Source organism: Nematocida displodere (assembly GCF_001642395.1).
Source record: "Nematocida displodere strain JUm2807 chromosome Unknown 1, whole genome shotgun sequence".
Lineage (NCBI taxonomy): Eukaryota > Fungi > Microsporidia > Nematocida > Nematocida displodere.
The window spans coordinates 212,469-239,175 of record NW_027138130.1 but is presented as its reverse complement, the minus strand read 5'-3'; the positions used below and the strand labels follow the sequence as shown (position 1 = coordinate 239,175).

Here is a 26,707-nt window from a genome sequence, read left to right as displayed (position 1 = left end):
TAGTTTGACTTTAAATAAAGACACAACTTTACTTTTTAATGACCCAACACATCCAGCACACAACAAAACTGCTGTTTCTGCTAGTAGCTTTTTTCTCATCCTACACAACATGTGCTCCAGAGGCCCTGGGACAGCTATCCCGGCCACCTACACCAACTGCCCCCTATACAGGTGCTCCAACCACCGAAATAGACGAGAGCATGCTTAATCTGGAAGATCTACACGCTCTCATAGCATTCTTTAGCCAGTACTGCCCCGAGCTAAAGAGGTTTTCAGAGTGCCAAGACGCTCTAGAGATAGCTAAGTACCTGACATCTGTTGAGTGTTTTAAAATCAACCTAAATCACACCATTGGCCCAATCACTGCCGCGCCCCCCACCAATTTTATGAACATACCACTTCAAAAGATCTGGATCTACCAGAGAAGGTGTGATACAGGGCTTGGCACAGACACTTCGGACAATGGGAATGTGTTTCAAGAAATGTTTATGTTGGTAAAGTCCCTAAACCTAGTCACCCTCGAGGTTCATAACTTATATCCAACGTTTCAGATGGCTGTTTCGTTCTTTGAAAGCTGGGTGGCTATTCAAAACCTGAAATTTGTTAATGTGTGTAGTGGTGTAATTAGGTTTTTTTATCAAAATTTGGTTTTTTGATCAGTTTGAACCTCACCATATCACACTGCAACTTTAAAAATCTTCAATGCTTGAACAAACTAGAGCTTGTGAGCTCTTCATACAGAAAAACCACCACCTCCCTCAGCCTGATTAGTTTGCCGTATCTTATAGATTTCCACAGTTTTTGCTTTTCTACCTTGAGGGAAATAGACTATGTGGTACTTAGCAACCTGGGCATTGAAGACTTTAGCCTTGGCGACCATAACCTCATGGCGCTGCTAAAGTTTTTAGCGAGAACGCCTCTACGGAGCCTTACCCTCCCCATGGGTATCTTTAAACTCATCTGGCAACGCCGAAGCATCAGGTTTTTCAAAATCATGGACATTGAGAAGATAGTTATTGAAGATATGGAAAACATGAGCATCTTCAGGTGGTTCGGGCTGTTTATGCTACACCCCAATATGTCCCGCAACTCAAACACCACAGAAATATCGTTCACGTATAAGCCCCAGGAGACATTGAGCCTCAGAGGATTTATTCTCCTTTTGGCGTGGCTTGATCTTGGGTTCTCCCACATCAAAAGGCTATCCATCAACGTGTCTAACTGGGAGAGTCTTTTGCCGGTACTCCAGAGCAGGGAGGGGTGGCGGTTTTCCATGCATCTGCTAGAGGAGCTAATAGTTGGGGGCCAAAAAGCTAAACTTATCCATATATGGCAAGTGAATAACAAAGTGTATAAACTATCCAAACTTGCCAACCAGACCAATTTGGGGAACATAGTCTACCTCATTCCACTGGCCAATTACGGAAACTGGGTCTGTCGGGACATAGAGCATAGCCTAGACGCGGCCAGGATGAGTCTCCTGAATAACGAACAGGAAAGAGAAGAGTTTGTCTGTCCGGTTTGTCTAAACAGTGAACACGACTGGGGGGTGGAAAACAAGGCACCAGTGGTTGGAATGTTTGTGTGTGGACACGTGTTGTGTTTTGAGTGTGTGTCCACCATGATCAAGCTAGACCCCAGACTGAATGAATGTTCAGGCATACGCTGCACCATATGTCCTTTGTGTAAAATGGTCATAACACCCCAGACAGTTGCCTTTCTCAGACAAAAACCAAAGGAGAGGATTGGTTTTGTTGGGGCACCTATTGACGCACAGCTGTTAACGAACTACTACATCAAAAAGTATGTTTTGATCGGGTTAGAATACAGAGGCTATTTGGGGGCAACGCGGTTGTTGTCCTGTCCAGACAAAGAGTAAGTCCTTTACTGTAAATTCAAGAGTATTTATACTTGCTACCTGATAGTATGTTTTGATCTGTTTATATGACCCACCCGAACCAACCCGAACCACACCATACCCGAACACATGGCAACCCGGCCCACAGAGGTACAGTTTAGACGGTTCTCCAATAAAGGCGGGTGTATTTCAATCATTCTTTTTGGGTTACGAACTGCGACTTTTAGAGGTGCTGAACATAGACTGGTAACTATTTAAAAAATTGTAAGGGTTGTTTATTGTCCCAACCCGCCAGGATTTCCCACGTAGGGTTGCTTTCAAGTGGTGGAGTTGGTGTTTAGTAAAAGGGAGTAGTCGTATGAGGGAAAGCCTATAGGGGTCGATGGGTGTGTGGGCCAGTCAAAGAAAACACAAAATGTGGTGCCCCCCTATCACCCAACCTTATCACACCACTGCCACCATTAGTAACTATCTCATGGCTGCCGCAACAGCATGTGACGGGCTCTTTTGCTCTTTTCTTGGCAAGGATTAGCTTTGTTAGGCAGGGATAGCACCCCATGTGTCCCTTCTCACAGACAATGCCTACATATGAGGGAATGGTGGTGGTGTTATTGGCGAGGATGTGGAGTGGAGTAGCGCAGAGCATGCAGATTGGATTTAGTTTGGTGTATATGTTCGGGAGGAAAGGCATTGGTTGGTCGATGTATACGCCAACCACCTTCATTTTGTAATTCTTTGACATCTCTTTGTTTAGTTTTCCAAGCGCCCAGGTGCTGTAGGCATCAGTGCCAATCCAGAGAATGCTCTTGGTGCTGTAGAGGCGCGTATAGTGGCTTAGACCTAGGGTGCAGTTTATGGTCTGGACATCTGGAAAAAAAGGATCTAAACAGAGATACTGATGACCTGCACGGCTTGGTAGAATATGGTTGTTCTGGCAGGCAATTGAAATAGTATTAATGCCTGTAAGGTGTTTGGCCATCCAGCCAAAAAGCCTGGTGAGAGTTTTTTTTGAATCTTGGTCTGCATTTGGTGCAAAAAGACATATGGTAAATGTTTTTACAGAAGCTTTCATCGGGGTGGGCGGACTCGAACAGTTCTTAAGATCATCCATGTCCAAAACAGCCAGTGTTAGTCTTTCTATCACAATGGGCCTATCTGTGGCATTTGAAATGGTTTTCCACAAGGTCAGAGACACCGTGAGGGCGGGCCAGCGGGTTTCAGCAAGGGCTCGGGTTGTTTTTTCAGAAGTTTCCAAAACAAAATCTACCTCCCAGAGGGTTAACCAGTTCAAAACCTTCTTTTCGGTAAATATTACACAGTCCATGTTAATGAGATTCCTGGCCCCCCTAATGGTCAGGTTGATCAGGTTTCTCGGGTTGAATGTGTTTAGGAACCGAAGAGCCCTTACTCGCCATGCTTCATCAATGGTTAGAGACAGATCACAGTCACTCACATCAATATGGCTAAAAATCCATTTCATTGAGTTAATGGCCATTCCTGTCAGCCAGAGATGGTTAGTGGATATTTTGGTGGGGGTGTTTGGGGTGTTTGCAGTTGTTGTGGTAGATAGAGAGGATGTGGATTCGGATGCACTGGCCAAGCTTTCAGTGTTCTGGTTAGTTTGGATTGGCTCATGTATGGGAATTTCTATCCCAGTGAATACAAGAGACGTTATCTGGGAGGTTCCAAGAACCCGAAGCAGCTTTTCCAGTACCAGGTCAACTGGCTGGCGAAGGTTCTGGGCAGGCTCAACAGTCTGTCTGATGTTTAAATGCCTAAACCTTATCCCCGCGGCAATTTCGTTCGGTATTGCTATAAGAGAATACCTGCCAAGCAAGATTTCAATGCTTTTGTTCTGGTTTTTGACAATGTAGACATGGTTGTCTATGATCCGTGTTACCAGATGATATCCAGAAGCCTCAAAAAAGGTAAGTGTTGGAACTAAATGGACCATATTGTCATTAATGACCTCTGGCGGCTGTTTACAGGCCCCTGCAGCTGGTATAACGCACATGGAAGCAGTCATAAGCAGCACAAGCATCTTTTTCAAGACTGTGCAGTTTGCCAGCATTTTAAAAGTGTTTTAAGGTTAAATTATAAATATGTAAAATTTTTCAGTTTTTTCTAGGTTTGGCAATAAATCATATACCCGTAAAAATCTTTCATGGAACACTAACCCCCTGGCCAGACCATTTTTGGCAAACCGTACAAACACCCCATTCCAGTTGTGATAGAAGGACAACAACCCGAACACTCAGGGAAGGTATTTATTTGGGTTGGTTATTCCTGTGCACGTTCACATGTCCCATGTTGATAGGGGGTTCGTGGTAAGTCAGAAACTCATTATCTAGCCTAAAAAGCTGATAAATAGGTGGACCAGCCAGAGACATTCTTATTACGCCATTAATGCCCGTGTCAACTATCTCGTCATTGCATTCGGGACAGTGCAGCAACTCTTTCGCACTGTGCTTTTCCAGGCTTAGTTTGTTCAGGCAGGGATGGCACGCCATGTGCCCAGCCTTGCACACGATGCCTAGATACTTGGGCCGCGTTTGAGGGCCCATCTCGTTAAAGTCATTGACAGATTGGCCGCAGACCAAGCAGGTGGGGTTCGGGCTGGTGTTCGGGGAGGCGAGGAACAGGCCCGGGTGGGTGCTCTCCAGGATGGGGCAGATAAATTCTTGGGAGGCGCGCACCATCTGGTTGTTTAAGTTTCCCCAAGCCCATTCCTGGTACGCCTCGGGAACAATCCAGAGGGTGCTTTTGCCGCTGTACAGGTACAGATAAAGACCGTTGGTGGGCGAGCAGTGGAGGCGCTTGAGTTTTGGCAGCCAGGGCTCTACATAAACATATTGATGCTTGGTTGAGGTTGGCATGGCTAGAAACCAAAGACCCGAAATTTCAACTTCTTCAGTATCTGCAAAACATACACCTGCCCACAACAAGAGACCCTTAATACTTCGGGCTGTTCTTGTGTTGTAGTATTTGGGGCCCAGCCTCAGTTCGAGCTTTTTCACTGAAACTTTCATTTGGTGGCCCACCTCATAAATTACATCGAGAGAGTACCCGTGGTCAATGGGTATGGTCAAGTAATCCACATCAAAGGACTGGGAGCGCCTTTCAGCGATAATATCTCTCCATAGGTCTGGAGAAACATGGATCCAGGCCCAGTGTTTGCTGGAAATGGCCTGCAGCGTTTCGGGCGAGGCGTAGAGACGTTTTTTTAGGCCCCGAAGACCAAGGACGTCCACAACCTTCTGTTCTTTCAGCAAGGCACAGTCTATGCTGACAAGATTGGCTGTGCCCCATATACACAACTTAAGCAGCGTTTTCGGGTTGAACACATCAAGGAAAAGAAGGTTTCTTATTTTGTATGCCCTGTCAATAGTTAGAGAAAGAACACACTCACTGGCATCAATGCGTGCTAACAGCCACTGTATTGAAGAACCATTCATTTCTTTCAGGTAGATGTGGTTGCTGTACAGTTTAAGAAGTCTGGGGGGCTTGTTTGCAGTGTCTTGGGTCTTCGGGTTGGTTGGTGAAGATGTGGGTTTGGGTGCATTGGCCAAGCTGTTTGTGTCCTGGGTCGGGCTGGTTTGGGTTGGCTCAGATAAGGACATGTCTAGCCCAATGACTGCAAGAGAATCTATTTGGACAGACCCAAGAACCCGAAGCAGCTTTTCCAGCACTCTCCGGACTGGCTGGTGGAGCCAAGGTCTGAACTCTGAAGGGTGTCTGATGTTCAGATGTCTAAACTTTATCCCCTGGACGATTTCGTCAGGTACAGTTTCAACAGTGTACTTGTTAAGGTGTATGGTGGTGTCTCCCCACTGGTCTTTGTCAATGGTGGTTTTACCATGTAAGATATAAGTTCTTAGGGGGTACCCAGAGGTCGCGAAAAAGGCCATGGTTTCAGTGGTGAGAGGAAAGCTTTCCATATTCTCGCCACTCCCCATAACGGCTGTGTATAGGAAAGCAGCTGCAAGGGCAACAAGTATCTTTCTCAGAGGTAGGCGTTTTCGGGGCTTAGGAGGTGTGTGGGCGTCTTTTCGGGTGGCTAAGTGTGAAGAGTGCCGCATGAGAATATTTTTTATCTTGTTCCAGTATTTATAGATAGGGGAAGACGATAGTATCATCAGTTCTAGCACGCTATGCCCCAACCTAGCCCCGGCCGAACGCTAAGCCCCGAAAAGCCCCGAGAAAGCCCTGGGGGCACAAAGCCAAGATCTTGGTGTAATTAGCCAAGTTGCCAAAAAAATCAAGGGAGAACCTGAACCTTCGCGGGCCCAAACTATAAATATTTTTGCAAAAGTGATGTACTTGGAGATGGTAAGGCCAATACAGTGTCAGTTACTACTTTCAGAGCCATCGCTCCAAAAGCTACTGATATGGACACTTGTGCTGGGTGGCATACTAAGTTTTTGCATAGCCGGCGTAAAACACTCCAAAGGCCCTGAAGTGTTAGAGCTAACCCCTGCCACCCAGAAGATCATCAGGTTTTTCGAGAAATCTAACCACTCGCTAGAAACTAAAAGGATCGGCAACCAGTTCTACATTAGGAAACACCAAACCTCCTGCCACCGACAGCTCTTCTTGAGAATGTACCTAATCGAACACATCCCAGATGAAATAGATCCTGGGCTGCACCATGGGAGCTTGCACATTATTGGCTATGGCATACCACTAACCAGCCAAGCTAAGCAGAAAAAAGACATTATTGACCGGCTCGCTAAGATTCTTACTATATTCAGCACCTCGCGCATACAAACACTGACCCTGGCAGCTTTTGACATGGTGGTGGTGCTAGACCCGCACCCCACCAAGACACCCCTCTACATTAGGACATCGCTGGCTCTAAATGATGTCTCATCCTCTTTTGTTACCTGGCTAGGGGCTAGAAGTGATTTTAGCACATGCAGTCCCGCAATGGGCCTAAAAGTCCATATGTGCCCTGATCTAACGTCTCTGGAGTGCTTGGATGCTCTAAACTTCTCCACACTATCTTTTTTCGCAGTTTCAGACCTGAAAAATCTAAAAGATCTTGCCTGCCAAATACTAACACAAAGCCAGGTAACAGATAGCTTAGGGATAAAAAACTTAGGGCATCTGACAGTCACGCCCAACCTAGCACAAGTAGTTGCTGAGAGGTCCTGGGAGGATGTGGACATGAGTATATCCCTGTGGTTAGCCTTTTTCTCGGCCCAACCCACTGCGCACATCAACACTCTGTACCTGGAAGCAAACACCATAGAAGAAACACTAGTGTTTGAAAACCACCTGACACCCTTCCATGCCCACACAACATGTGTCTGGATAACCCTAACCACGAACGTCCCAAGACTAACCCAAAACCTATTTGCCTGTGTCGTTAGCTGGGGGGGTGCTACCTTTGCCGCGCCGTTTAAGTTCAGCGTTGTAGCTTTCTGTGGTCTAGACACAGAACTGTCCGTTTTTCTCAAAAACCAAACTGATGTTTTCATGGCTACTTTTCACAAATACGATATAGTTGCTGCCAACTATTACGACCGTCTTCCGAACACAGAGAGTGTGCTTGCCATTTATTGTGCTGTGCTTAGTAGGCCCAGCAACCCAGTGTAGTGTTCGGGTTTTTTCGGGTTTTTCGGGTTTTCAGGTTTTCGGGTTTTTCGGAATTTGAGATTTCAAGCATAAAGATCTATCACTTAGTACACCGCCCCATTGCCCGCGCCACTGTCCTACTCGTTATAGACATACATCGACTCAAGGATGCCTCTTACCTTCTTCCCGGCCTCTAGGTGTCTCAGATAGTCGTTTTTCGTGTATGGCTGAGCTTCTACCGTGCTGTAGAGAACATCAAGCGTGGTGAACATCACTAGGTACTTGTTTCCTGCCTGCTGCTTCTCCTCGGTGTAGGTCATGTCGGCATACGGGTGGCTGGCAATGGCGCTGTCAATCAGAGGCAGATCTGCTAGCACTTCCAGACTATTGCGGTACTCGGAGGGACCATACTGCGAAAACTGCCCATGTATGAACCCGGATGTCCGGTAGAGGGCATAGGCCGTTTCCATTAGGGCGTCTTTTGGGGATACGTGCAGAGCAACCCGGGCACTCCCACTTAGCCCGTACACCTTCTGGAGGTATTTTAGCGACCTGTTTATGTGGGCAATCGACACCCTCTGCCCCCTGAACTGCTTGCTCACGTATATGTTGTAGATCTCCAGGACAGGCTCTCGCACCAGATCGGCAGCGTCGCTGTTCGTGTAGTAGACTGGAACTACAAACATACTGGCCATAAGCTTCCCGTCTTTTTTGGCCTGGGTGATAACATACCGCGTCCTATAGAAAGAAGCGATCTCATCAGTGACAGACTCCATCCCAAAGGCCTGGAGGGGCTCAGTAAGATCTATTTCTAAGGTTTTGTGCTTCTGTGCCGGGAAAGAGACAAAGTATTCTATCTTATCTTCGCCCTCCTCGGTGTTCGGGCTGGTTCGGGTTTTTTCGTAAACAAAGGCAATGCCCAGAACCACGCACCCAACGAAAAAGCACCTAAAAAACCATCCGAGCAATCCTCGGGCCTTCTCTCCCGGCACCTTTCTCTGCTTCCTTGGCTTAACAAGTGACATAATGAATAACAAAAAATTTCTTACAAGAGGAAGCAATCCCAGTAGTAGATAGCTGCCTTTCTTGCAAAACGCCTCAATGGAAGTAAGAGAGAGGGGGCATGTCCTTGGTTGGCCTAGATATTTGCTCAAAGAACACAAAACAGTCGTCATCAACCCTCAGGCTCTTTCCTATGCGCAGAACAGTCGCTTTGTTGCCCATTCGGTTGCAGTAGTTTGGAGCACTCCACACAGTTACTAGCTCTCGGTTGCTGAAGGCAAACCTGTACCCTTCATTCACTAGCTGGTGCGACCGGCAGACAATGTGGACCCCATTCAGAAGAAGAAACTTCTGGACCACGTCTGCTCCAAAGATGTACCCTGCACCCCTGTCGCTTGGAAAGCAGCCGTTATACTGCCCGGGGTCGCTCCAGAGCATGTCTGCCATAGGCCCTGTTGCTGGAAGGTCTACAAAACGGTTCAAACGAAGAATCTTATCAAAAGTCAGTGCAAAAGGCGAGATTCCACCGTGCACGCAAAAGATCCTGCCCCCCACCAAGCAACTAAGCGGCAAGTAGTTGAATGTTTCACAAAGAAGCTTCCAAACGTTGCAGGTGGCATACTTGATCAAGACTTCTTTGTACAGACCATATGTTTCTGTCAACTCTCGGGATTCGTGGTTGCCACGAAGAAGGACGATGTTCTGGGGGTACATTACCTTGTAAAGAAGCAGAAGAGAGATGGTTTCAACTGAGTTAGGCCCTCTGTCCACGTAGTCCCCCAGGAAGACGTACTTGGTCCGCTTGGGTGACCCGTTCATCTTGAATATGGTCAGTAGGTCGTCGTACTGCCCGTGGATGTCTCCACAAACAACCACTGGAGGGTCAATTCGAACAATGTTTGGCTCAAGAATGAGTATGTCGATTACCTTGGTGCATATCACTCTTAGCTCTTTTTTTGAGGGCTTGTGATAGGCCAGAAGTTTCTCTTCTATCTTCTGCAGCATAAAAAAAGAATTGCGGCTCTTTATTACCTAAGCCCGTATCTGCTGGTAGGTGAAGGCACCTTAAGACCTGGGCCCGTTAGCGGCTTCTTAAGGAGGTACTTTCTTCCTGTAGGGGAAGAACTTGGCTCAGGTGCATCTACAGACTCTTCCAAACGTTGGGTTAGTTCGGCACCGCCTGCTGGCTCAGGTGCATCTACAGACTCTTCCAAACGTTTGGTCCTTTCTGCACCTCCCGCTCTTTCTCTTTTTCTGATATTTCCAACGGTTTTTAGGTCTTTTATGGAAACAACCTCTACTGTTTCTTTTCTTACAGGTGCCTTAGCTGGCGGTATCTCTACTCTTAGCCTTGGGGTAGATTCAGGCTCAGGCTCAGGCTCGGTCTCTGTTTCGGTCTCCGTGCTTGAGATTGTCTCGTCTGTGGTGGGCAGTGGTACGGTTGGTTGTGGTACAGTAATGGGCAGTGGTACGGTTGTCTTTGGTGTACTGAACAGTGGTACGGTTGGTAGTGGTACAGTAATGGGCAGTGGTACGGTTGTCTTTGGTGTAATGGTCTGTGGTACGGTTGGTTGTGGTGTACTGAGCAGTGGTACAGTAATGGGCAGTGGTACGGTTGTCTTTGGTGTACTGAACAGTGGTACAGTAATGGGCAGTGGTACGGTTGTCTTTGGTGTACTGGTCTGTGGTACGGTTGGTTGTGGTGTACTGAGCAGTGGTACAGTAATGGTCTGTGGTGCGGTAGTAGTGCAAGGTGCAGGTACTGTGGGAGGCTTCGGGGCAGTGTGGGTGGCTGTGCAGGTATTGGGGCATAGTTCAACAGTTACTTTGGTATTGGGCTTAAAAACGTCTCTTACCTTTAGCCAGTCGTTGAAGACGTACCCGTCACTATCTGCCACTGAGACAACATGGGGTATAAGCCTGTTCCTGGGAAGGTAGACCTGCTCTAGCTCCTCCTTCATCTCCTTAATCCTTACAACCTGTTTGCTCGTGACATAGACCATTTTAAAGACCTCTGCTCTCTCCTGGGTGACCGTGACTCTTATTTTCATGCTTTGCAGGAGATAGAAGAATTTTTATTTGGCAAAACAGAAGTACGGCCAAGACCTGCCCCACCTTCCTACTCTATCCTGAAGCACGAAATGCCCATGGTCGCGCATATCTCGGTAATTATTGTGTTTATGTGGTAAATGTAGTTTAAAACACCCGTTAGCACCAAAGACACCACAACAAACGACGATCTTTTGGAAGACGGCCTAGCCAGCAGCACACTCACCAGAAAAACAAGCACCGGGAGAACAACGGGCACCTCGGGATGCGTATCTCCCAGCTGGTGCGAGTAGATCGTAAGAATAGAAAAGAGAGAAAAGGTTACGGTGCAGAGCAGTATGTACCCATAAAAAAGAACGTTTCCACCAAGGTCACTGCTCCAGTAGAGGGTGTACATGATGGAGGCCTGAAACATAACGAATGCCCCATTAGACACCACCGCCCCAAGCAAAAAGCTTGAAAACCTCTCCTTAGCCAGGCCTGCACAGGTCCGAGAAGTAACGACAATGTTGTAGAGAAGCACACCTGTCCACGCCACAAAGAGCGAAAGAAGCGCCATGTTTGGCACCCGGCCCTGCTTCAGGGTCAGCTTGGCCCAGTGCCCCAAAAAGTAGCACCCCACCAGAAGAAGCGAACACCCCAGCAGTAGCTCCGTTGGCCCAACCACCCCAAGGTAGAGCACCCCCGTATAAAACTCGTTCATAGTCGCCCAGTAAAACACCGAGTGCACCATAATCATCCCCATTGCCACAATTCTTCTATCACCAATGGCCACCCCGGAAGACAAGCAAAGCACCACCAGCGTTGAAACAAGCGAGTCAACCCCGTGGTCAAACAGCTGCCCAAGCACCGACCCCGACCCGGTTCTTCTGGCCTGCATGCCGTCAATGCAGTCCATCGTTGAGTAAAACCAGATAACTAGGCCGCTTAGGAGGGCAACCCTCTGGTTGCCCCGAAAGTTGGGGTCTTTAAGGAGTATGCAGGCAACTGGAACAAGCATGGCCAAAAAGCCTGTTAGCGTAATGAGGTTAGGAGCTACCCAGGTGGGAAAAAAGCCCAGAACAAATCTGTGGTAGTGTCCTATCCCCATAGCAACCAAGAAGCTGTCATCCTGTGAGGAGTACACATAGTGTTTCAGATTTTCAAGCTTTCGGGGTGGAAACAACATTCTCTTAATGAGAAAAATAAAAACTATTTATAGCAGCAGTTGTCCCTCCAAAGTGCTTCAGCAAATAAGAAGAGCAATTTTCTGAAAAGATGGGAGGCTTGCAGGAGTTACAGGTACCGTTACCGTTCTGCTGATGAGTATTTATTTATTTTTTTTAATTGGGGTGGTTATGCAAAGTGGCCAGTCTCATAGATATTACTTTGAGAAGTACCCAAAGGAGGGGGAAGTGGTTGTTGGAAGAATTAAGCTAATGACAGACATTGGTGCGTATGTAACTCTGCCGGAGTACAACGATGTTGAAGGACTCATTGTCTACTCTGAGCTAACAAAAAAACGGACAAGAAACATCCAGAAGCTGATAAAGATAGGAACTCTGGAAGGTTTTGCTGTGCTTAAAGTAGATAGGGAGAAGGGATACATAGACCTGAGCAAGAAAAGAGCCCAGTACGAAGATAAGCTACACGCCTTTGAAAGGTACTACAAAGGAAAGATGGCTCACAACTTTATGCAGAGTATCTGCATAAGAAGTGACCTAGATATAGACAGGCTGTACGAAAGCTTTGGGTGGGCGGCTGAGAGAGAATTTGGCTCCCTGTACAAATGCTTCAGAGAGATACTTATGGGCGAGAACGTCCCACAAACAAGGATGGAGCACACCAAGTACCTCACAGAACCACTCCTTGGCGAAATAGAAGAGCTCGTTAAGCAGAAGTTCATTATCCCGAAGATAAAAGTACGCGCTGATGCCGAGGCTAAATGCAACAGAGGAAACGGTGTAGCAGTAGTTCAGGGTGTACTTCTAAAACTGGAAAAAGAGTACCCAGACGTTGACATAGCCCTGGTTTCCTCGCCTGTCTTTTCTTTCTCTCTTCTTTGCGAGGATGAAGAGGCGGGGGGAAAGGTCCTTGAAGAGGTTTTGGAGAAGCTCGAAAAAAGAATTGCGGGTGAGGGGGGCGCTTATGCCCTGGCTATGGAACCTACCGTTTTTGGGCCTAAGCCGCAATTTGACAACGAGGCAGAAGTCTCTGACGACGGCTCTGACGAAAGCGACTCTTCATAGGGCTCGGACATAGGGCTCGTCATAGGACTGGTTCGGTGGCTCCAGAGGCCCCCAGCGCTATTCTTAGAACAAGCAAGTTCTCTCCAAGGACCTTGCGCTGCAACAGAACAGAAACGGTGTGGGTGGATGAAAGAGAGGCCATTATAGCTTCTGGGTGGTTGAGCGTGCAAAGAAGGAGGTAGCGAATTGGAACGGTTTTAGTGGCTATAAGAAAGCCCTGGGTTACTTCAACGCCTTCTTTTCCACCGGCCCAGCTTCTATCTATCCACTCTCCACTGAGGTAGCTTGGGTCACTTGGAAGGTACGGAGGATTAAACACGGCCATGTCTATGCGGTCCAGGCTCAGTCCTTCAATGAGACTGCTGCGCACGACCTCCCCATTGAAGCTTCCACCGAGGAGAGAGACACTCTCAGACACTGCATGTGGATTAATGTCCGTGCTAAGGACGTATGCTTTCGGGTAGAGCTTTCTAAGTACGTTGCTGATGTACCCCGAGCCACAGCCTACCTCTACAATTACCCTGGGCCCTCCCTCACTTACCAGGCTTTCGTTCGGGGTTTTCGGGGTTTTCGGGGTTTTCGGGGTTTTGAGGGTTTGGGGGCTTTTGAGGGTTTGGGGGCTTGCAGGGTGCTCAGGGTTCTGCAAGAGTGCATCCTCTAAAAGGAAGGTATCTTCGTCTGGCTCATAGAAGTGCTTGGTGGGCATGAAATTATTTGGCAGAAAAAAGGAAGAGGGGTACTTCTTGTGCTTTCGTGGATATACCTGCCTCCCGGTAAGATACTTTCTTGTAAGCTTTCCTGTACGCTGAACGCACATCCCTGGATCGGTGGTACAGCCCATTGACCAGATAAGCCGAGAGAAAGTCTAGGGAAAGCCTCTGTGAGAATAAAGGAAGGACCTCAACAACTGCATCTTGGGCTTTTTTGTCCACCAGGAGGGGAACAAGGCCGTTGAGCAAGTGAACGGCCGTGGCAAAGTCACTGGGTGTGCCCCAGCACGAAACAACAACGCACCCAGAGACTTTGCACCCAAGGACTCTAAGCTCGGGGGACGGTGCCGTGGTGGCATGTGAGATAACGGGTAGAATAAGAGGAAGCATGTTCCGGGAAGAAACGCCTGCCTTGGTGCATCTGGCAATTGAAGAAAGAAGGTACCGCAAAACGAACGCTCGCAGAGCAACCGAGTCTTTTTCATACAAGCTAACGAGAAAGGGGGTGGAGGTGTCAAAAGAAGCGAGCGCAATGCCTTCCAGGGCCTTAAGGAGCAAAGGCCTGGTTTTTTGGTGGGCTGTGGCAATGGAGAGGACCATTCTTCTCAAAACCTTCATAAGCTTGTCTCCTTTAACAATGGCGCCCAGAAGCACCCCTTCAGCCACTGCCTTGTCCTTGCAGTAGGCTGGGAGTCTATCTACCACGGCACAGCCCACATTGATCCACTCGCTTGAGTTCGGGGAGGAGAGGAAGAATGCCAGGGCTAGGGCGTACAGTGCCGGGAGAGAGGGGGTGGGGGAGGCGTCTATCCATGCAGCGAGTCTGCAAAAGGTGTCTTGGAAGTGGGTTGATACGTTTTTGGTGAGGCTGAGTATGCGTGTGTGTATGTCTTTAAGGGCTGTAAACAGGTGGGGGCGGAGGGAGGGTCTTTCTGCCTCCTCAGAAACCAGGACAAAAGCTGTGTTGAGGAGTGTAAGGTTGTTTGAGTGGGTGGCGCTGGCAGAGAGGCCAGAGCAGCAAAATTCAAGGTACTCGCTCTCTCCCAGGGCGGCACAGCACCACTGGAGGACTTCGTCAACAACGAGGGCCTTTCTGGTGTTTGGAAGCAGAGAGAGCAGCTCTCCGAGGGAGGTTAGCAGAGAAGGCGTTTTTCGGTGGAGAGCTTTTCTCAGGGCAAAAACGAATGGGGAGAGGACGTCCTCTGAAATGGGTGTTTTGGAGGCGATGAGGGCGCCCAGGGCAGCACTGGCGGCGCAAGAGCCTTTTTCTATTTCCCCGATAAGAAACAGGGTTGCTGGGGGGTGTGGGGCGATGTGTTGGAGGAGCATTGTGAGTGGGCGTGTGTGCTCTGGGAGGATCTGTCTGCACAGCTTCTCTACGTGTGGTAGAACTATTGATGCTTCTTCAAAAATAACGATATTTCCAAGTATGGCAATGATCTTGTCTGTGCCTGAAAAATTAAGCGAGGCTGAGCCAAGCACAGCGCCAACACACTCAAAGGCTGCCTTCTTGTAAAAAGACTTCTGGGGCTCAGGTAGTTTGGGAATGGCAAAAGAAAGCGACTTAAGCACTTTAAGGTCTCGGGTCTTGGAAAACAGAGAAAAAAGCAGTGATGAAGCACCCGATACATCAAAACCGTGATCAGCTGCTGCGTTGGTGGGGGTGTCCTTTAGATAGTGCCTGAACAACGTCTCGAGCAGGTGCAGGATGTACCCTCGGGTTTTGGGTGCACTGCTGGCGAGGAGGGAGGGTAGCGTACCTGAAATTCGCTGTAGTAGCGGGTAGAGGGGAGACAGGCCGTGCACCTTAAGCAGCTCGTGCGTAGATCTAACCAAAAGAAGAGGAGCACTTTCCAGGATGTATGCCACAAAGACATCGGATAGTTCCACCTCCCCCTCTGTTTTCCGGGTGCTTAGGATACTTACCATCTTTGCCAGGTTTTTTACTGGTATGTTTGCCTTGTATAGACTATCTACACCCTCTACCAGCAAAACCTCGCTATAAACACCAGGAAGGGTCTCCAAAAGAGCTGGCACTGAAGGCGTTTCTCCACTCTCTAAGGCAGAGATGCTCCTAAGAATAGCGTCGGCTGGATAGACCAGCCCACTGGCCTGGCGCACCACGGTGTACCTAATGGCTCTAACCAAGGCACTGTGCCAGATCGCGGTGTCTTTGTCGAGCAAAGCCAGAGAAATGGCGAGGGTTAGCTCAGGGGAGTGCTTGGCAAAGCGCTTCATCTTAGCAGGCGAGCACTTCCCAGCAACCAGAACAAGCAACCTCTTCAAATGTGCCACTGGATCATCCACGCCATCGTACCTGACAGAAGAAAGCAGCGAAAGAAGCAGATCAGAGGAGACGCGAGAAGGAAAAATGGCCGATAAGCCCTCAGAAGCAATCTGGCGAGAGGACAGGGCTGTTTTTGTCGAAGACAGGCCCATCAAAGCAGTAAACGCGGGGCGTGTGCGTGAGAAGTTTTTCTTCATTCAACAAAAATTTATTTCTTCGCTCTTCTTTACAGCACTCGATTCAAACCCTTACCACTTTTGAACCGTGTTAACGTTTTCAATTTCTTTTTCGTTATCTATCATCCAGAGGTTGTACACCTTAAGAACGGCCAAGAAACCAAGGGCATGCATTAGGAACACACCGTCCAAGTACCTGTCACTAACCAAAACAATCACCATCCCCAGAATGTAGGGGGTGGCAGCAATGAGCAAAACCAGGCCGGCGGTGATAAAAACCGAGCCGTACGACCAGATCTCCAGATTTAGCTGGGCCAGCTTAGCAAACTGCGCTATCATGAAGAAAAAGCTACAAACAGCAGGAACGATGTACAGGATAATGAATATCCCAAAGCCAAAGGAGAAAAGAATGCAGAGAAAGATGGGAGCCAGAGCGGCAAGAAACGATCCAAAGGTGACGGACCTGGAAATAGAAGAACAAAAGCTAGACATCCGGTTGGGAAGCATCCAGACCAGCCCACTGCACAGCGCAGCCACAAAAGAGCCCACAAAAAAGCTCAGCTGCAAAGAAACGACTGTGGCATAAATCAGGGTCCAAGATCTCTTAACCACGCCGGCGGAAAGGAGCAGGTCAAAAAGAACCACCCCGGAATACATCCGGAGAAAGAGCATAATCTCCTTGCGCGCTGGAAAGGAGTACAGGCGCCGCGTTCTCTCAACCAGGAGCAAATTAAGCCATAAGACAATGGTCAGAAGAATGAGGGTGTACGGGGAGTACAAGTTGACGCGGCCCATTTGGACTGCACGCCCAGAGTACTTGGCATGCACCCGGTTCTTGAACAGCACTGAGCACAGGGGAAGAGAGACTTGCTCGCATGCATACTGCATGTTAACCAAAGACGCCATGTTTGTTTGGAGCGGGCCCAGGGGATTAGTAGTAGATAAAAGGGGTGATCACACCAAAAAGAAGGGCCGTTAGCAGGCCCTGGAGGCTCCTGGTAAGAACTATGTCCATTGGAGACATGGTGTATGCACTTTTTTCCGAGGGAATGAAAGAGGTGCCAAGAGCCATCACAAAGACCAGAATGGCATCGTTGTAGTTGCTGGTGCTGACACAGACGAAGTAAAGAGCTACCGCCGGAACGGCAGCCGAAAAAAAAGAAAGCGTACCTGAAGAGTAGGTCATCGCCAGCGAAAACATTTGCATGGCCCCCAAAAAGATTCGGTAGAGAGAGTAGTGATTGTCAACGCCTAAGACCCTCTGAACAGCTGCATAAACAAAAGAAATGTTCACGCTAATCAGAATGGCTGTAGAGCGCTCTTTTAGGGTCGGAGCGTAGAGAGAGTCGTTTCTCCGGTCAAGAAGGTCTTTGAAATCTTCGTGAAGGTCTTCGTTATCTTTAGCAAAGGGCCCGTTGATGTAGAGAAGGACTTTGTACATTTCATCATACACCTCAGTTTTCCGCTTTTCTTTCTTGAAGCGCTCCAGCATCTCCTCGGGCGTTTCAATGATGTAGACAGCAGCAAGACCAGCACTGATCAGGCACCCAATAACCAGCACGTACCAGAGAGCGGCAAACTCAGGCACCCGGGGACAGAAGTGGATGAGAAAAAAGGTGGTAAAGCATATCCACGCATTGATTAGGTTGAAAAGCACCGAGACAGAGCGTTTTTTTGCAGTAACGGACAGTGCCTGGCAGAAAAGCTCGGCAACCGTTCGGTAGTACGAAAAACAGAGGCCAAGGAGGAAAGCCCTGAAGTAGTTGCTGAAAAACACCAGGATGGGAAGTACCCCAATTAAGCTGCCAAGAACACACCGAAGCCTGTAGCTCAAGGGAATAAGCGCCAGAAAAGGCCCAAAGATGTATCCACACAAAGACACAAGAATTTCGTCCTTAGGAAGTATTCTCTGCTCAGGAACAAGCACGGGGAGGTAGAGAAAAGACACAAAAGCCACCAAAGCCTTCATCCTTGGGGGAATGCCTTCTTTGTTTAGACCAATCTCCATACACAAACAGACGATGCCGCATTTATTCTTGGCAGCCCCTAAACAAAGTGGAAGCCTTCTGTTTCGTTGATGGCATAGTGGAGCTTAGCCTTTAGCTGGGCCATGCTCTCATAGCTGCATAGCACAAGCTGTCTAAAGCAGGCATGTGCTGAGGGAAGACCGCCCTGGAGGTCGCTCTTTTCGATGGTGATCGCTTCATTTACTAGCCCGGGCAAGAACTGGATTGAAGAAGACCCAGTTATAAAGAGAAGGGCCTTTTTCCGGAACGCTTCGCTCTCTGTGCGCATGATCTCCCAGAAATAGGCAACTTCAGGTGTTCTTTCGGTGCAGTTTTTGTAGATGGCTGTTTTGATGAGGTAGTCCAAAGACACCACCTCCAGGCCGCTGGTGAGCCGGGCGAGCTCCTCTGGGGTAAACCGAAGAATTTCAGAAGATACAATCTGGTGGAACGAGTCAACCATGGGCCGGTACCCGGGCCTTTTCCCAAAGGTTTCTTCATATATAAGCTCCTCTATAAACAGATGCTTGTTCGGGTCGATCACGCCCTTTCCGGACTTGAACGTGAAAGAAAGCTCGTCTACGCTATTCTCCTCAATCCACCGAATGCTTTGGCGCAGCTGCTGGTCTGTCACGTCCTCAAGCACGCCCTTTTCCCGGAGCAGCGCCCTGTAGAAGGACCGGGAGAACCTGATGTTAATCTGTACCTGCTGAAAAACAACCTGGCTGATGAAAAAGCCAGTAAATATGTAAAAAGTTTGGTCATCAATATCTAGCGATCTCTGAGGGTTCGGGTTTTGGACCCGGGATAGCTTAAGATCCTCTGCGCTGCAAAAGTCAAACAGCCCGTTCTCCAGAACAAACCTTTCATCCTGCACCAGAGCAGCAGCCGTTATCTCAAAAAACTCTTTTCGGAGCGCGCCGTGGTCCTGGCCTAGCTCTGAGCGGAACTTAACCACAATTTTTTTTCTCATTCTTCGGCGATCACTTGGGTTGTTAAATTTTTCAAAGAATGAAGCCAGGGCGTTCTCCCGGTCCAGAGAAAACATCACACTGGTAAGCGAAGAGATAAACATTTTAGGCACCTCTCGGAGTTTTTGTATCTTCTTGATAAACTCTGCATCTGCAGAGTCAGGGTCAATCAGCTGCATCGAGCGGTGCTCCTGCCGCGCAGTCATGTGCGCATCATAGATAGTGGCGTTCCTGAGAATGGGAGCATACCCCTCCGTTTCCAGCGATCTTAAATCAACGGTGTACGTCTCACCATCATACATTCTTCTGATATGCGTTTCCTGGTTTTCCTGGACGGTTTCACTGAAGCTGGTGGCGTGTCTTTGGATATCGAGCTGCTCGTAGTGCTCAAAGTAGCTCCCGGCAACCACGCAGATTGAAACGGACCCAGAATACTTTTTTCCCCTAAATGGAAGACTTGAAAACCCTTCGCCTGGGCGTATCTCAATTCTTTCGTTTTTAAAAGATACCACCACCACGGGGCTATCTGCTTGGCCAGCATACTCCAGGGCCAGTCCCAGGGAGCAGGATCTTCTTTTAGAAAACACAATGTGCTCAGACTCTTTCTCCCCCGCTTTTATGTGGACTGTGCACTGCCCCACCTTTTTCAGCCAGCTAAAGACCCCCCTTCTCTTGACAGAAAGATGCTCCACAATAGCAAGCATAGACACTGCAAAAGAGAGAAATTATTTAATGTGATTTTATTTTCATTTCCAGCTATGACCATAGGAGAAACCACCGAAACACAGTTTCTATCAGGCCTTGGAATACAGGGCGCCAAAATAGAAGAGCTTCTGAAGAACAAAAGAGTAAAAGCAGTTCTCCCCGTGCTGCAGCGGAGAGTCAAAGAGGCCAGCGCCCTTGCAGCCTCCGAAAAAAAGCTGATGTACAAGGTGATTGAGGTGTCAAACCCCGAAACAGCAGATATTTTCACAGAGCTGGTACTTAGCGGAGCAGCCAAGCAAGAAACAGACCTAAAAAACATTGAGTCGGTCCTAAAGCACAACCCACAAGCTAGCTCCAGAGAAGTTGAGGAAATAATGAAAAAGAACGTTCCAGCCCTTGACGAGATGGTTGAGGTAGCTACGTCTATCTTACAAGCACACGCTGCAGAGCCCAGGGCGAGGCTTCTTAAAGAGCTAAAACACCACCCGCGGCTGCAGTTTGTGCCGCCAAAAACGCTCCTTGAGCTTCTGGAGGAGGTTGCAGTCACCCGAACCAGCGCCAAAGCCGAGACTAAAGAAACGCCCAACCAGGCCAAGATCGAAGAGCTCCTGGAGCTTGGCGCGAAGGACGTGCCGCCCACCCGAACCATCAACAAAGCCTACCAAAAGCTCACCGTGAGTGAGGAGCACCTGAGCAGCAAAGAGAGGAAGTGGACCAGGTACCTGGAGGGAGAGATGCAGGAAATGCACACGCCATTCACCAACTACCAAAAAACACCTGAAATCCTCCGGAACCACATCAAAAGAACCAAGGGCCAGGTGCGTGTACGTTTTCCTCCCGAGCCTAACGGCCACCTGCACATTGGGCACGCTAAGGCCATGAGCATCAACTTCGGGTTTAGAGACTTTTACAAAGGCTGGATTTCTTTGCGCTATGACGATACCAACCCGAAAGCCGAAAAAACCATCTACTATGACAAGATCCTAGAAATGGTCAGGTGGATGGGGTACACCCCTGACGAAGTAACCTATGCCTCAGACTACTTCCAAAAGCTCTATGAATCGGCCGTTGAGCTCATCAAGCGGGGCAAAGCCTACGTCTGCCACGAAACGCGCCAGGACGTCTCAGATAAAAGAAAAGAGGCCATGGACGATAAAAAGGCGCAAAGCCAGGCCCAGGCCCAGACCCAGACCCAAAACACCGAAGCCGCCGTTGCCAGTCCCTGGAGGAACCGCACGGTGGAAGAGAACCTTGCAGAGTTTGAAAAGATGAAAAACGGCCACTATGAAGAAAAAGAAGCCGTTCTAAGAATGAAAATGGACATGTCCAGTGACAACCCGCAGTTATGGGACCTGGTAGCCTACCGAGTGCTCAAGCACCCCCACCCACGCACAGGTGACACCTGGGTAATCTACCCGTCGTACGACTTCACCCACTGTCTTACCGACTCATTTGAAGATATCACCCACTCGTTCTGCACCACCGAGTTTATCAACTCACGAGCGAGCTACTACTGGCTGTGCCACGCCCTGGACCTCTACTGCCCGATTCAGTGGGAGTACTCGCGGCTCTGCATTGCAGACACGCTTCTTAGCAAGCGGTTCATCACCAAAACCATCAATGAAGGCGCTTTTACCGGATGGGACGACCCCCGGCTAAGCACCCTTGAGGGCCTCCGAAGCAAAGGTGTGCCTGCTCCAAGTATTAGAAGGTTTGTTGAGTCACTTGGCATTACGACGGTTGGAAGCGAAATACCAAGACACTTGCTTGACAACGCCATCAGAGAAGAGCTTTCTCTCTCCCCCAAAGCCTCAGTGGTCATTGATCCCATCACCCTCCACATTCTAAGCACTCCACCACGAAGCGTTCTCATTAACCGCGGAGACTACCGCTCAGGGGAGTATGACCCGTCTTTTTACCGCCTCCAGCACAAAGGGGTCGTTTTTCTTAAGAACGTTGGAGCCGTTGAGTTCGTGAAAGAGTCCAGTGGCGAGCTCTGGGCCAAAGAAACCGACCGGGAGCACTCAGCAGTCATTCAGTGGGCCGAGTCAACCTCAGCCACCGCCACCGTTGAAATCATCCAGGGCACCACCATCCACAGCTTCACCAAGGCTCGTGTCTCTCCCGAACCCGAAACAGCCGAACCAAACACTTACTGGCAATTTATTCGGTTAGGCTTCTTTATTCGGGTGCCCTCTCCCGACCTAGTCTTTAGAATGGTGGTGCCTCTCAAAGCGGCCCCCCTTCTTGAAGGGCTACTCACTGTCCCTGTCCTGGACGACCCAGCCTTGGGCTCTGCATCACAGTCCTGCACCGAGCCACCCGAAACCAAATAAAGCTACTGCCGCACATACCCCGTACCGTGCCTTGTGCCGTACATGCACCATACCCCGCAACGCACACACCACAGCCAAATAAGCGCATACTTCATTTATTGCTTGTTCTCATGGGTAGCCACGAAGAAGCTTCCGGTAAGCCCGACATCTTTTATCATGTTCATGGTAACATTATCTACCTCCAATCTCTCAACGTCAATGATGCTCTCTGCTGGGATAAAGTTGTCTTTTCTTTCTCTTTCCTCTTCCTGTGCCTTAATAGAGACTCCCTTGACTCTACCGTAACGAATTCTCTTCATGAGTCTGGTTACGTATCCGGCAATCTTGTTTTGAAGCTTCTTTCCCATAATGATTGAAACACTCTGGAGGACATCTCTGTTCTGGTAGAAATCAATTGTAAGGTTGGAGTAGTGCTTCTCAACTACTTGCTTTGCTGCGTTTTTTACAAGCTTGGTGCTGACTCTTCCCATTGGCCAGGGTGTAAAATTTAAAACTTAAAAAGAAAATCGGCGCTTACATTTATAACAGAGCTACTTAGTCCATGTCCATATGTGTCTCTGGCTTTGAATGAACACAGTGCCCCTTGTAGTGCTGGATCATGTTGTCCCTCCTGGAGAAGGATTTGTCACAGCTTTGGTTGAGGCATCTAAATGGCTTTACTCCCGTATGGATGATGTAGTGTCTTTTCATCCGACTAAGAGAGGGAAAGAACTTCCGGCATCCCTGGAAGATGCATTTAAAGACTTTCTTTCCACCAACTACTATCGTTGGAAAATTAACATCTAACTCATCATCAAAGCCTTCAGAAAGGTCTGAGTGGTCAAGTCCATACTCAATGTTTTCTTTTTCAAGGTTAGGATTGGTCTTGATGATTTGCTTGAGCTCCTTCGCTGCACAGTTAGCAAGGATATTGAAAGGAGATTGGTTCGGGTCTTCTGAGTCTAGGTGGCCGTATGCTCGGGTAGAATATTTGCGTTTTGGTTTTTTGTTGTTCCTAAAAGGCTCTGGTTTTGGGTTTTCTTCTTGGTAGCTGTTCCAGGGCCTTGGCTCATCTATCTGTGCGTCTATCGACTGTCTATCCTCTATGTTTCTTTTTTTCATTTCCTAACCCCTTTTTATCCCCAATCTATGGTTCTAAGGGGTTTGCCATCCAACCATCTTTGTTTTCACTCATTGCAATGAATAGTGATTCTAGCCAATCAGGGCCTGAGTTATCGCCCAGAAAAATCAGACTTTCAAAAAACTTATGGAATTTACCGATCCTTTAGGCAGAGTCTGGCGGAAAGAGATGCTTACAGGAGGATTCTTTGAGGTGCCAAGAGAAAGGGTCTCGGCTGAGCACGGTTATCTTCACAAGAGCTGTCCACTTGCCAAACAGCACCTTCTGGCACTCAAGGACCAAGGACCTCCTGTAGCTGTTATTTCAGAGAGGGCCGCACTTACGGTGCTTACTGAGGAGCCAATCAGCGACCAGGAAACGGTTGAGTGGATCCTTTCACAGCTTTTCTCTCCCCCCTACACCTTCGTTCCCAACCACCCCATCCTCTCCCGAACCAACCGCTCTCTGGCAGCCCAGGCTCTGGCAGTGTTTGGGACCCCGCATACTTCGAAAGCTCCAAAACCCGAAAAGCCCGAAAAGCTCGAAAAGCCCGAAAAGCCCGAAAAGCTCGAAAAGCCCGAAAGCCCGAAAAGCCCGAGCCATCTAGTTAGGCAGATGGTCCGAGTCTATGAGGCAGTAGGCAGAGAGACGTACGTCCATGAAACACTTGAGCAGATGAAGCACCACCCCATCTACGGGGACGTTGAAGATAGTGTTTGGAGTGACTTGCTTAAAAGGGAGGGGTACATTCTAGTTGGGAGGTACACTTTAAGACTTGAAAGATACCAAAGACTTGCTGAGGAGGTGCACAGGCACCCAGGCACTCTAGCCGCTTCTCTGGCCACAGAAAGTCTTTCCCGTGGAGCGGCTGAGCTCTGTCTTCGGGAGGTAAGAAAAAAAAGGAAAGACTGGATACTGGCCTGCCTCGAAGCGGTTCACCGGGACAGAGGCGTCTTTTTTAGCGGCCCCTCCCAAGAAGCGGGGCTTAAAGAGGCCCTGGCTCTTTTCTTCCCTTCGTGGCACCAAATGCTTAAAGAGCTCTCCTTCTACGGGATTGATGCCTGCTCGGTGTGGAGGCAGCTGGGACGGTCCAAGAGACCCGGGGCAGACCCGGGCTCAGTGGAGGAGAGCGACTTGGAAGAAGGAGAAATAAGGTAGCTATTTATTGCTGACCAGCAGTTGCAGCTCTTCTGTCGCGCATCATTGCAAAGTACGTGTTCTTCTTTTCTCGGCTCTTGGTCTGTCGGGCAATTCTTTCGGCAATTCTTCTCTCCCATCGCTCCTTGTGCTTCTCAGTGACCAGCCTCTGGATCTTGGGCTTGATTTCAACGACTGTTCCGTTTTTGAGGGTCTTCTTATGTCCAATCACGTAAGGCTCAAGGTCAGTGACGTCATTGCCCAGGTTAAAAAGCTTTCTGATTTTAGTAGCTCTCTTTGGGCCTTTCAGAAGGGGAAGGGTTACGTTGTTGAAGCCTTCAAAGACGTGCTCTCCCTCCTGGGCCACTGCTAGGTTAAGCACTCGGATTTCACTGGAGATGATGCATCCTCGGACGCTCTTTCTTCTTCTGAGCCCATCTCTGGTGCATCTAAATCCGCTGTCTCCTTTTCTGAGGAGGAGCTTTACTCGGCTCTTTTGCTGAACGCCTGGCTTCATTGGGAAGCCTTGTTTGTCCGATCCTCCAGTAATTCGTAGAAGGAAGCCTTTCCACTCTGGAGAGATGATTTCTCCATCAAGAATGTCTCCAATCTGCTTTTCAAAGAAGGCCGTGGATGCGTTGTATTCAAGGTCTAGGACCATCTGGGTGCTTCTTCCCGGGTTGGAAATGCTAAGCTTCATACAGGGATGCAAAAAAATAAAAAAAAATAGACGTTGGTTTAGTTCGGGTCTAGTGGGTGCCGCCCCTCTTTTCTCGGTAGCGAGCGAGAAGCGAGGAGGTAGATGCGTCAAAGGAGGGCTCTGCACCAGACTCAAGCGTTCCCAGGATTTCTTTGGCTAGAACCTTCCCAAGCTCGACCCCGAACTGGTCGAAAGAGTTGATCTCCCAAACGAGGCCTTGAATGAAGATTTTGTGCTCGTAGTGGGCTATCAGCATTCCCAGGACGTAGGGGGAGAGTGAGGAGTACATCAGGGTGATGGATGGCCTGTCTCCCGGGAAGTAGCGGTCTTTGAGGTCTTTGGAGCCCTTTCCAAGCATAAGAGCTCTGGACTGGGCGAGGCAGTTAGATACAAGGACGTCGTGGGCCGTGCTTGTTCCGTCGGTGCCTTCGGTGTTGGCGCGGCGCTCCCTGGTCCGTGGGGTGGCTGGAACCAAGAACTCAGTCAGAACGCGGACCGTTCCCTGGTGGAGCAGCTGGAAGTAGGAGTGCTGGACGTCGGTTCCAGAGCCGCCCCAGATGATGGCGCCTGTTTGCGAGGAAGGTGCTGTTCCTTTGCTTGTAAAATTTTCACTGATAAGGTTTTTTCCCGTTTTGGTAGCTGATTTGCCGTTACTTTCCATTTCGCACTGTTGGAGGTATGCAGGAAGCATTCGGAGGAAGTAGTCGTATGGAACAATGCACTTGTTGTTGTACCCGTACTCGTTGTAGTACTTGCACTCCACCATGGCCTGGACCATGGGCAGGTTGGCCCTGACCGGAGTGTTGAGAAAGTGGGTGTCCATGCACGAGGCCCCGCTTAGCATGGCCAGGAAGGCGTCAAAGCCCATGGCCATCGCCGAGGTTAGGCTGACGCAGCTCCAGAGGGAGTACCGCCCGCCAACATAGTCCCACATGTCAAGAATGTTCTCTTTGTCGATCCCGAAAAGAACGGCTTTGTCCTTGGCGGCGGTGACCCCTAGGAAGTGGGCAGCGACTATCTCTTTTTCCGGGGTGCTGCTGCTGTATGAGGCCAGGACTCTTTGGAGGGCTATTTTGGCGTTTTCCAGGGTCTCTTGGGTGGTAAAGGTCTTTGAAACAACGACAAACACCGTTTCTGTCAGGTTCAGGCCTGAAAGTGCCGCTTCTATCTCCTGGGCGTCTACGTTGGAGACGTACCTGAACGTCCCCGCTCCTTGGTGGAGGGAGGAAAGGGCTGAGGTAAGCATTCTGGGCCCCAAGTCACTTCCTCCAATGCCTATGCCAACGACGTTCTTTATCTGGGTTTTCCCAGCGCCAAGCATCCTGCCCTCGCTGAAGTCGGCACAGAGCCTTTTCATGGTAAGGAGCTCTTTGACAATTGCCTTTTCTTCCTGGTCCAGGGTGTCTGTGTGCCCCGTTTTCAGGGCAGTAATGACACTTGCTGAGCGCAGTTTTGTGTGGAGCACTTGTCTCTCTTCGGTGTAGTTGACTCTTTCACCGGCAAACATTGCTTTGACCTTGCTGGCTACGTCAAGACCTTCAAGCTTCTTCTCCCAGGCAGCTAGGTCGCTCTCTTCAAGGTGTGTCTTTGAGTAGTCGATAAAAAGGCCTCCCTCCTCCGAAGACACTTCTTTGGTCAGGGTTTTGGCTCTTTCTTTGTCTTTTTCAAACAGTTCCGTAATGGTAGTCATTGTTTTCACTTTTCTTTTCTGTTTATTCCTCTATTTATCCCTCTTTCTATCGCTGTATGAGAACTAGCCAACGGGATGTTACGGGATGTCACGGGATGTTACGGTCAAGCCCCTTTCTAACTATCATTTATTGTACCGTGCTGTGCTTTGCTGTCCCGTAACAGACAGTGACATCC

The 26,707-nt window shown here is 49.0% G+C and overlaps 21 protein-coding genes across 21 annotated transcripts; 6 read left to right on the top strand and 15 right to left on the bottom strand.

The window, feature by feature from the left end:
• Positions 1–38: 38 nt before the first annotated feature.
• On the top strand, positions 39–656 carry NEDG_00196 (uncharacterized protein; the record flags this gene model as incomplete). The annotated part of the gene is made up of 1 exon (XM_067687614.1): positions 39–656. One exon carries the CDS (start codon positions 39–41, stop codon positions 654–656), a length of 618 nt encoding a protein of 205 aa, XP_067545322.1.
• A 230-nt stretch (positions 657–886) lies between these two features.
• On the top strand, positions 887–1,879 carry NEDG_00195 (uncharacterized protein; the record flags this gene model as incomplete). Its single annotated transcript, XM_067687613.1, has 1 exon — positions 887–1,879. The coding sequence occupies one exon, from the start codon at positions 887–889 to the stop codon at positions 1,877–1,879; it is 993 nt and encodes a 330-aa protein (XP_067545321.1).
• A 349-nt stretch (positions 1,880–2,228) lies between these two features.
• Positions 2,229–3,929, bottom strand: NEDG_00194 (uncharacterized protein; the record flags this gene model as incomplete). Its single annotated transcript, XM_067687612.1, has 1 exon — positions 2,229–3,929. One exon carries the CDS (start codon positions 3,927–3,929, stop codon positions 2,229–2,231), a length of 1,701 nt encoding a protein of 566 aa, XP_067545320.1.
• Positions 3,930–4,125: 196 nt separating this feature from the next.
• On the bottom strand, positions 4,126–5,937 carry NEDG_00193 (uncharacterized protein; the record flags this gene model as incomplete). Its single annotated transcript, XM_067687611.1, has 1 exon — positions 4,126–5,937. The coding sequence occupies one exon, from the start codon at positions 5,935–5,937 to the stop codon at positions 4,126–4,128; it is 1,812 nt and encodes a 603-aa protein (XP_067545319.1).
• A 235-nt stretch (positions 5,938–6,172) lies between these two features.
• Positions 6,173–7,456, top strand: NEDG_00192 (uncharacterized protein; the record flags this gene model as incomplete). Its single annotated transcript, XM_067687610.1, has 1 exon — positions 6,173–7,456. The coding sequence occupies one exon, from the start codon at positions 6,173–6,175 to the stop codon at positions 7,454–7,456; it is 1,284 nt and encodes a 427-aa protein (XP_067545318.1).
• A 116-nt stretch (positions 7,457–7,572) lies between these two features.
• Positions 7,573–8,460, bottom strand: NEDG_00191 (uncharacterized protein; the record flags this gene model as incomplete). The annotated part of the gene is made up of 1 exon (XM_067687609.1): positions 7,573–8,460. One exon carries the CDS (start codon positions 8,458–8,460, stop codon positions 7,573–7,575), a length of 888 nt encoding a protein of 295 aa, XP_067545317.1.
• A 73-nt stretch (positions 8,461–8,533) lies between these two features.
• NEDG_00190 (serine/threonine-protein phosphatase 4 catalytic subunit) lies at positions 8,534–9,442 on the bottom strand (the record flags this gene model as incomplete). Its single annotated transcript, XM_067687608.1, has 1 exon — positions 8,534–9,442. The coding sequence occupies one exon, from the start codon at positions 9,440–9,442 to the stop codon at positions 8,534–8,536; it is 909 nt and encodes a 302-aa protein (XP_067545316.1).
• Positions 9,443–9,465: 23 nt separating this feature from the next.
• Positions 9,466–10,488, bottom strand: NEDG_00189 (uncharacterized protein; the record flags this gene model as incomplete). The annotated part of the gene is made up of 1 exon (XM_067687607.1): positions 9,466–10,488. One exon carries the CDS (start codon positions 10,486–10,488, stop codon positions 9,466–9,468), a length of 1,023 nt encoding a protein of 340 aa, XP_067545315.1.
• Positions 10,489–10,556: 68 nt separating this feature from the next.
• NEDG_00188 (ethanolaminephosphotransferase) lies at positions 10,557–11,654 on the bottom strand (the record flags this gene model as incomplete). The annotated part of the gene is made up of 1 exon (XM_067687606.1): positions 10,557–11,654. The coding sequence occupies one exon, from the start codon at positions 11,652–11,654 to the stop codon at positions 10,557–10,559; it is 1,098 nt and encodes a 365-aa protein (XP_067545314.1).
• Positions 11,655–11,823: 169 nt separating this feature from the next.
• Positions 11,824–12,714, top strand: NEDG_00187 (translation initiation factor 2 subunit 1; the record flags this gene model as incomplete). The annotated part of the gene is made up of 1 exon (XM_067687605.1): positions 11,824–12,714. One exon carries the CDS (start codon positions 11,824–11,826, stop codon positions 12,712–12,714), a length of 891 nt encoding a protein of 296 aa, XP_067545313.1.
• A 19-nt stretch (positions 12,715–12,733) lies between these two features.
• Positions 12,734–13,420, bottom strand: NEDG_00186 (release factor glutamine methyltransferase; the record flags this gene model as incomplete). The annotated part of the gene is made up of 1 exon (XM_067687604.1): positions 12,734–13,420. The coding sequence occupies one exon, from the start codon at positions 13,418–13,420 to the stop codon at positions 12,734–12,736; it is 687 nt and encodes a 228-aa protein (XP_067545312.1).
• A 4-nt stretch (positions 13,421–13,424) lies between these two features.
• On the bottom strand, positions 13,425–15,908 carry NEDG_00185 (uncharacterized protein; the record flags this gene model as incomplete). Its single annotated transcript, XM_067687603.1, has 1 exon — positions 13,425–15,908. The coding sequence occupies one exon, from the start codon at positions 15,906–15,908 to the stop codon at positions 13,425–13,427; it is 2,484 nt and encodes an 827-aa protein (XP_067545311.1).
• A 51-nt stretch (positions 15,909–15,959) lies between these two features.
• On the bottom strand, positions 15,960–16,775 carry NEDG_00184 (uncharacterized protein; the record flags this gene model as incomplete). The annotated part of the gene is made up of 1 exon (XM_067687602.1): positions 15,960–16,775. One exon carries the CDS (start codon positions 16,773–16,775, stop codon positions 15,960–15,962), a length of 816 nt encoding a protein of 271 aa, XP_067545310.1.
• Positions 16,776–16,818: 43 nt separating this feature from the next.
• Positions 16,819–17,895, bottom strand: NEDG_00183 (uncharacterized protein; the record flags this gene model as incomplete). Its single annotated transcript, XM_067687601.1, has 1 exon — positions 16,819–17,895. One exon carries the CDS (start codon positions 17,893–17,895, stop codon positions 16,819–16,821), a length of 1,077 nt encoding a protein of 358 aa, XP_067545309.1.
• Positions 17,896–17,933: 38 nt separating this feature from the next.
• On the bottom strand, positions 17,934–19,568 carry NEDG_00182 (atrophin-1 interacting protein 2 (WW domain containing E3 ubiquitin protein ligase 2); the record flags this gene model as incomplete). The annotated part of the gene is made up of 1 exon (XM_067687600.1): positions 17,934–19,568. The coding sequence occupies one exon, from the start codon at positions 19,566–19,568 to the stop codon at positions 17,934–17,936; it is 1,635 nt and encodes a 544-aa protein (XP_067545308.1).
• Positions 19,569–19,622: 54 nt separating this feature from the next.
• NEDG_00181 (glutaminyl-tRNA synthetase) lies at positions 19,623–21,905 on the top strand (the record flags this gene model as incomplete). Its single annotated transcript, XM_067687599.1, has 1 exon — positions 19,623–21,905. One exon carries the CDS (start codon positions 19,623–19,625, stop codon positions 21,903–21,905), a length of 2,283 nt encoding a protein of 760 aa, XP_067545307.1.
• A 95-nt stretch (positions 21,906–22,000) lies between these two features.
• Positions 22,001–22,375, bottom strand: NEDG_00180 (40S ribosomal protein eS17; the record flags this gene model as incomplete). The annotated part of the gene is made up of 1 exon (XM_067687598.1): positions 22,001–22,375. One exon carries the CDS (start codon positions 22,373–22,375, stop codon positions 22,001–22,003), a length of 375 nt encoding a protein of 124 aa, XP_067545306.1.
• A 64-nt stretch (positions 22,376–22,439) lies between these two features.
• NEDG_00179 (uncharacterized protein) lies at positions 22,440–23,006 on the bottom strand (the record flags this gene model as incomplete). Its single annotated transcript, XM_067687597.1, has 1 exon — positions 22,440–23,006. The coding sequence occupies one exon, from the start codon at positions 23,004–23,006 to the stop codon at positions 22,440–22,442; it is 567 nt and encodes a 188-aa protein (XP_067545305.1).
• A 145-nt stretch (positions 23,007–23,151) lies between these two features.
• NEDG_00178 (uncharacterized protein) lies at positions 23,152–24,162 on the top strand (the record flags this gene model as incomplete). Its single annotated transcript, XM_067687596.1, has 1 exon — positions 23,152–24,162. The coding sequence occupies one exon, from the start codon at positions 23,152–23,154 to the stop codon at positions 24,160–24,162; it is 1,011 nt and encodes a 336-aa protein (XP_067545304.1).
• Positions 24,163–24,166: 4 nt separating this feature from the next.
• Positions 24,167–24,841, bottom strand: NEDG_00177 (40S ribosomal protein eS6; the record flags this gene model as incomplete). The annotated part of the gene is made up of 1 exon (XM_067687595.1): positions 24,167–24,841. One exon carries the CDS (start codon positions 24,839–24,841, stop codon positions 24,167–24,169), a length of 675 nt encoding a protein of 224 aa, XP_067545303.1.
• Positions 24,842–24,890: 49 nt separating this feature from the next.
• NEDG_00176 (glucose-6-phosphate isomerase) lies at positions 24,891–26,531 on the bottom strand (the record flags this gene model as incomplete). The annotated part of the gene is made up of 1 exon (XM_067687594.1): positions 24,891–26,531. The coding sequence occupies one exon, from the start codon at positions 26,529–26,531 to the stop codon at positions 24,891–24,893; it is 1,641 nt and encodes a 546-aa protein (XP_067545302.1).
• Between the last annotated feature and the right edge of the window lie 176 nt (positions 26,532–26,707).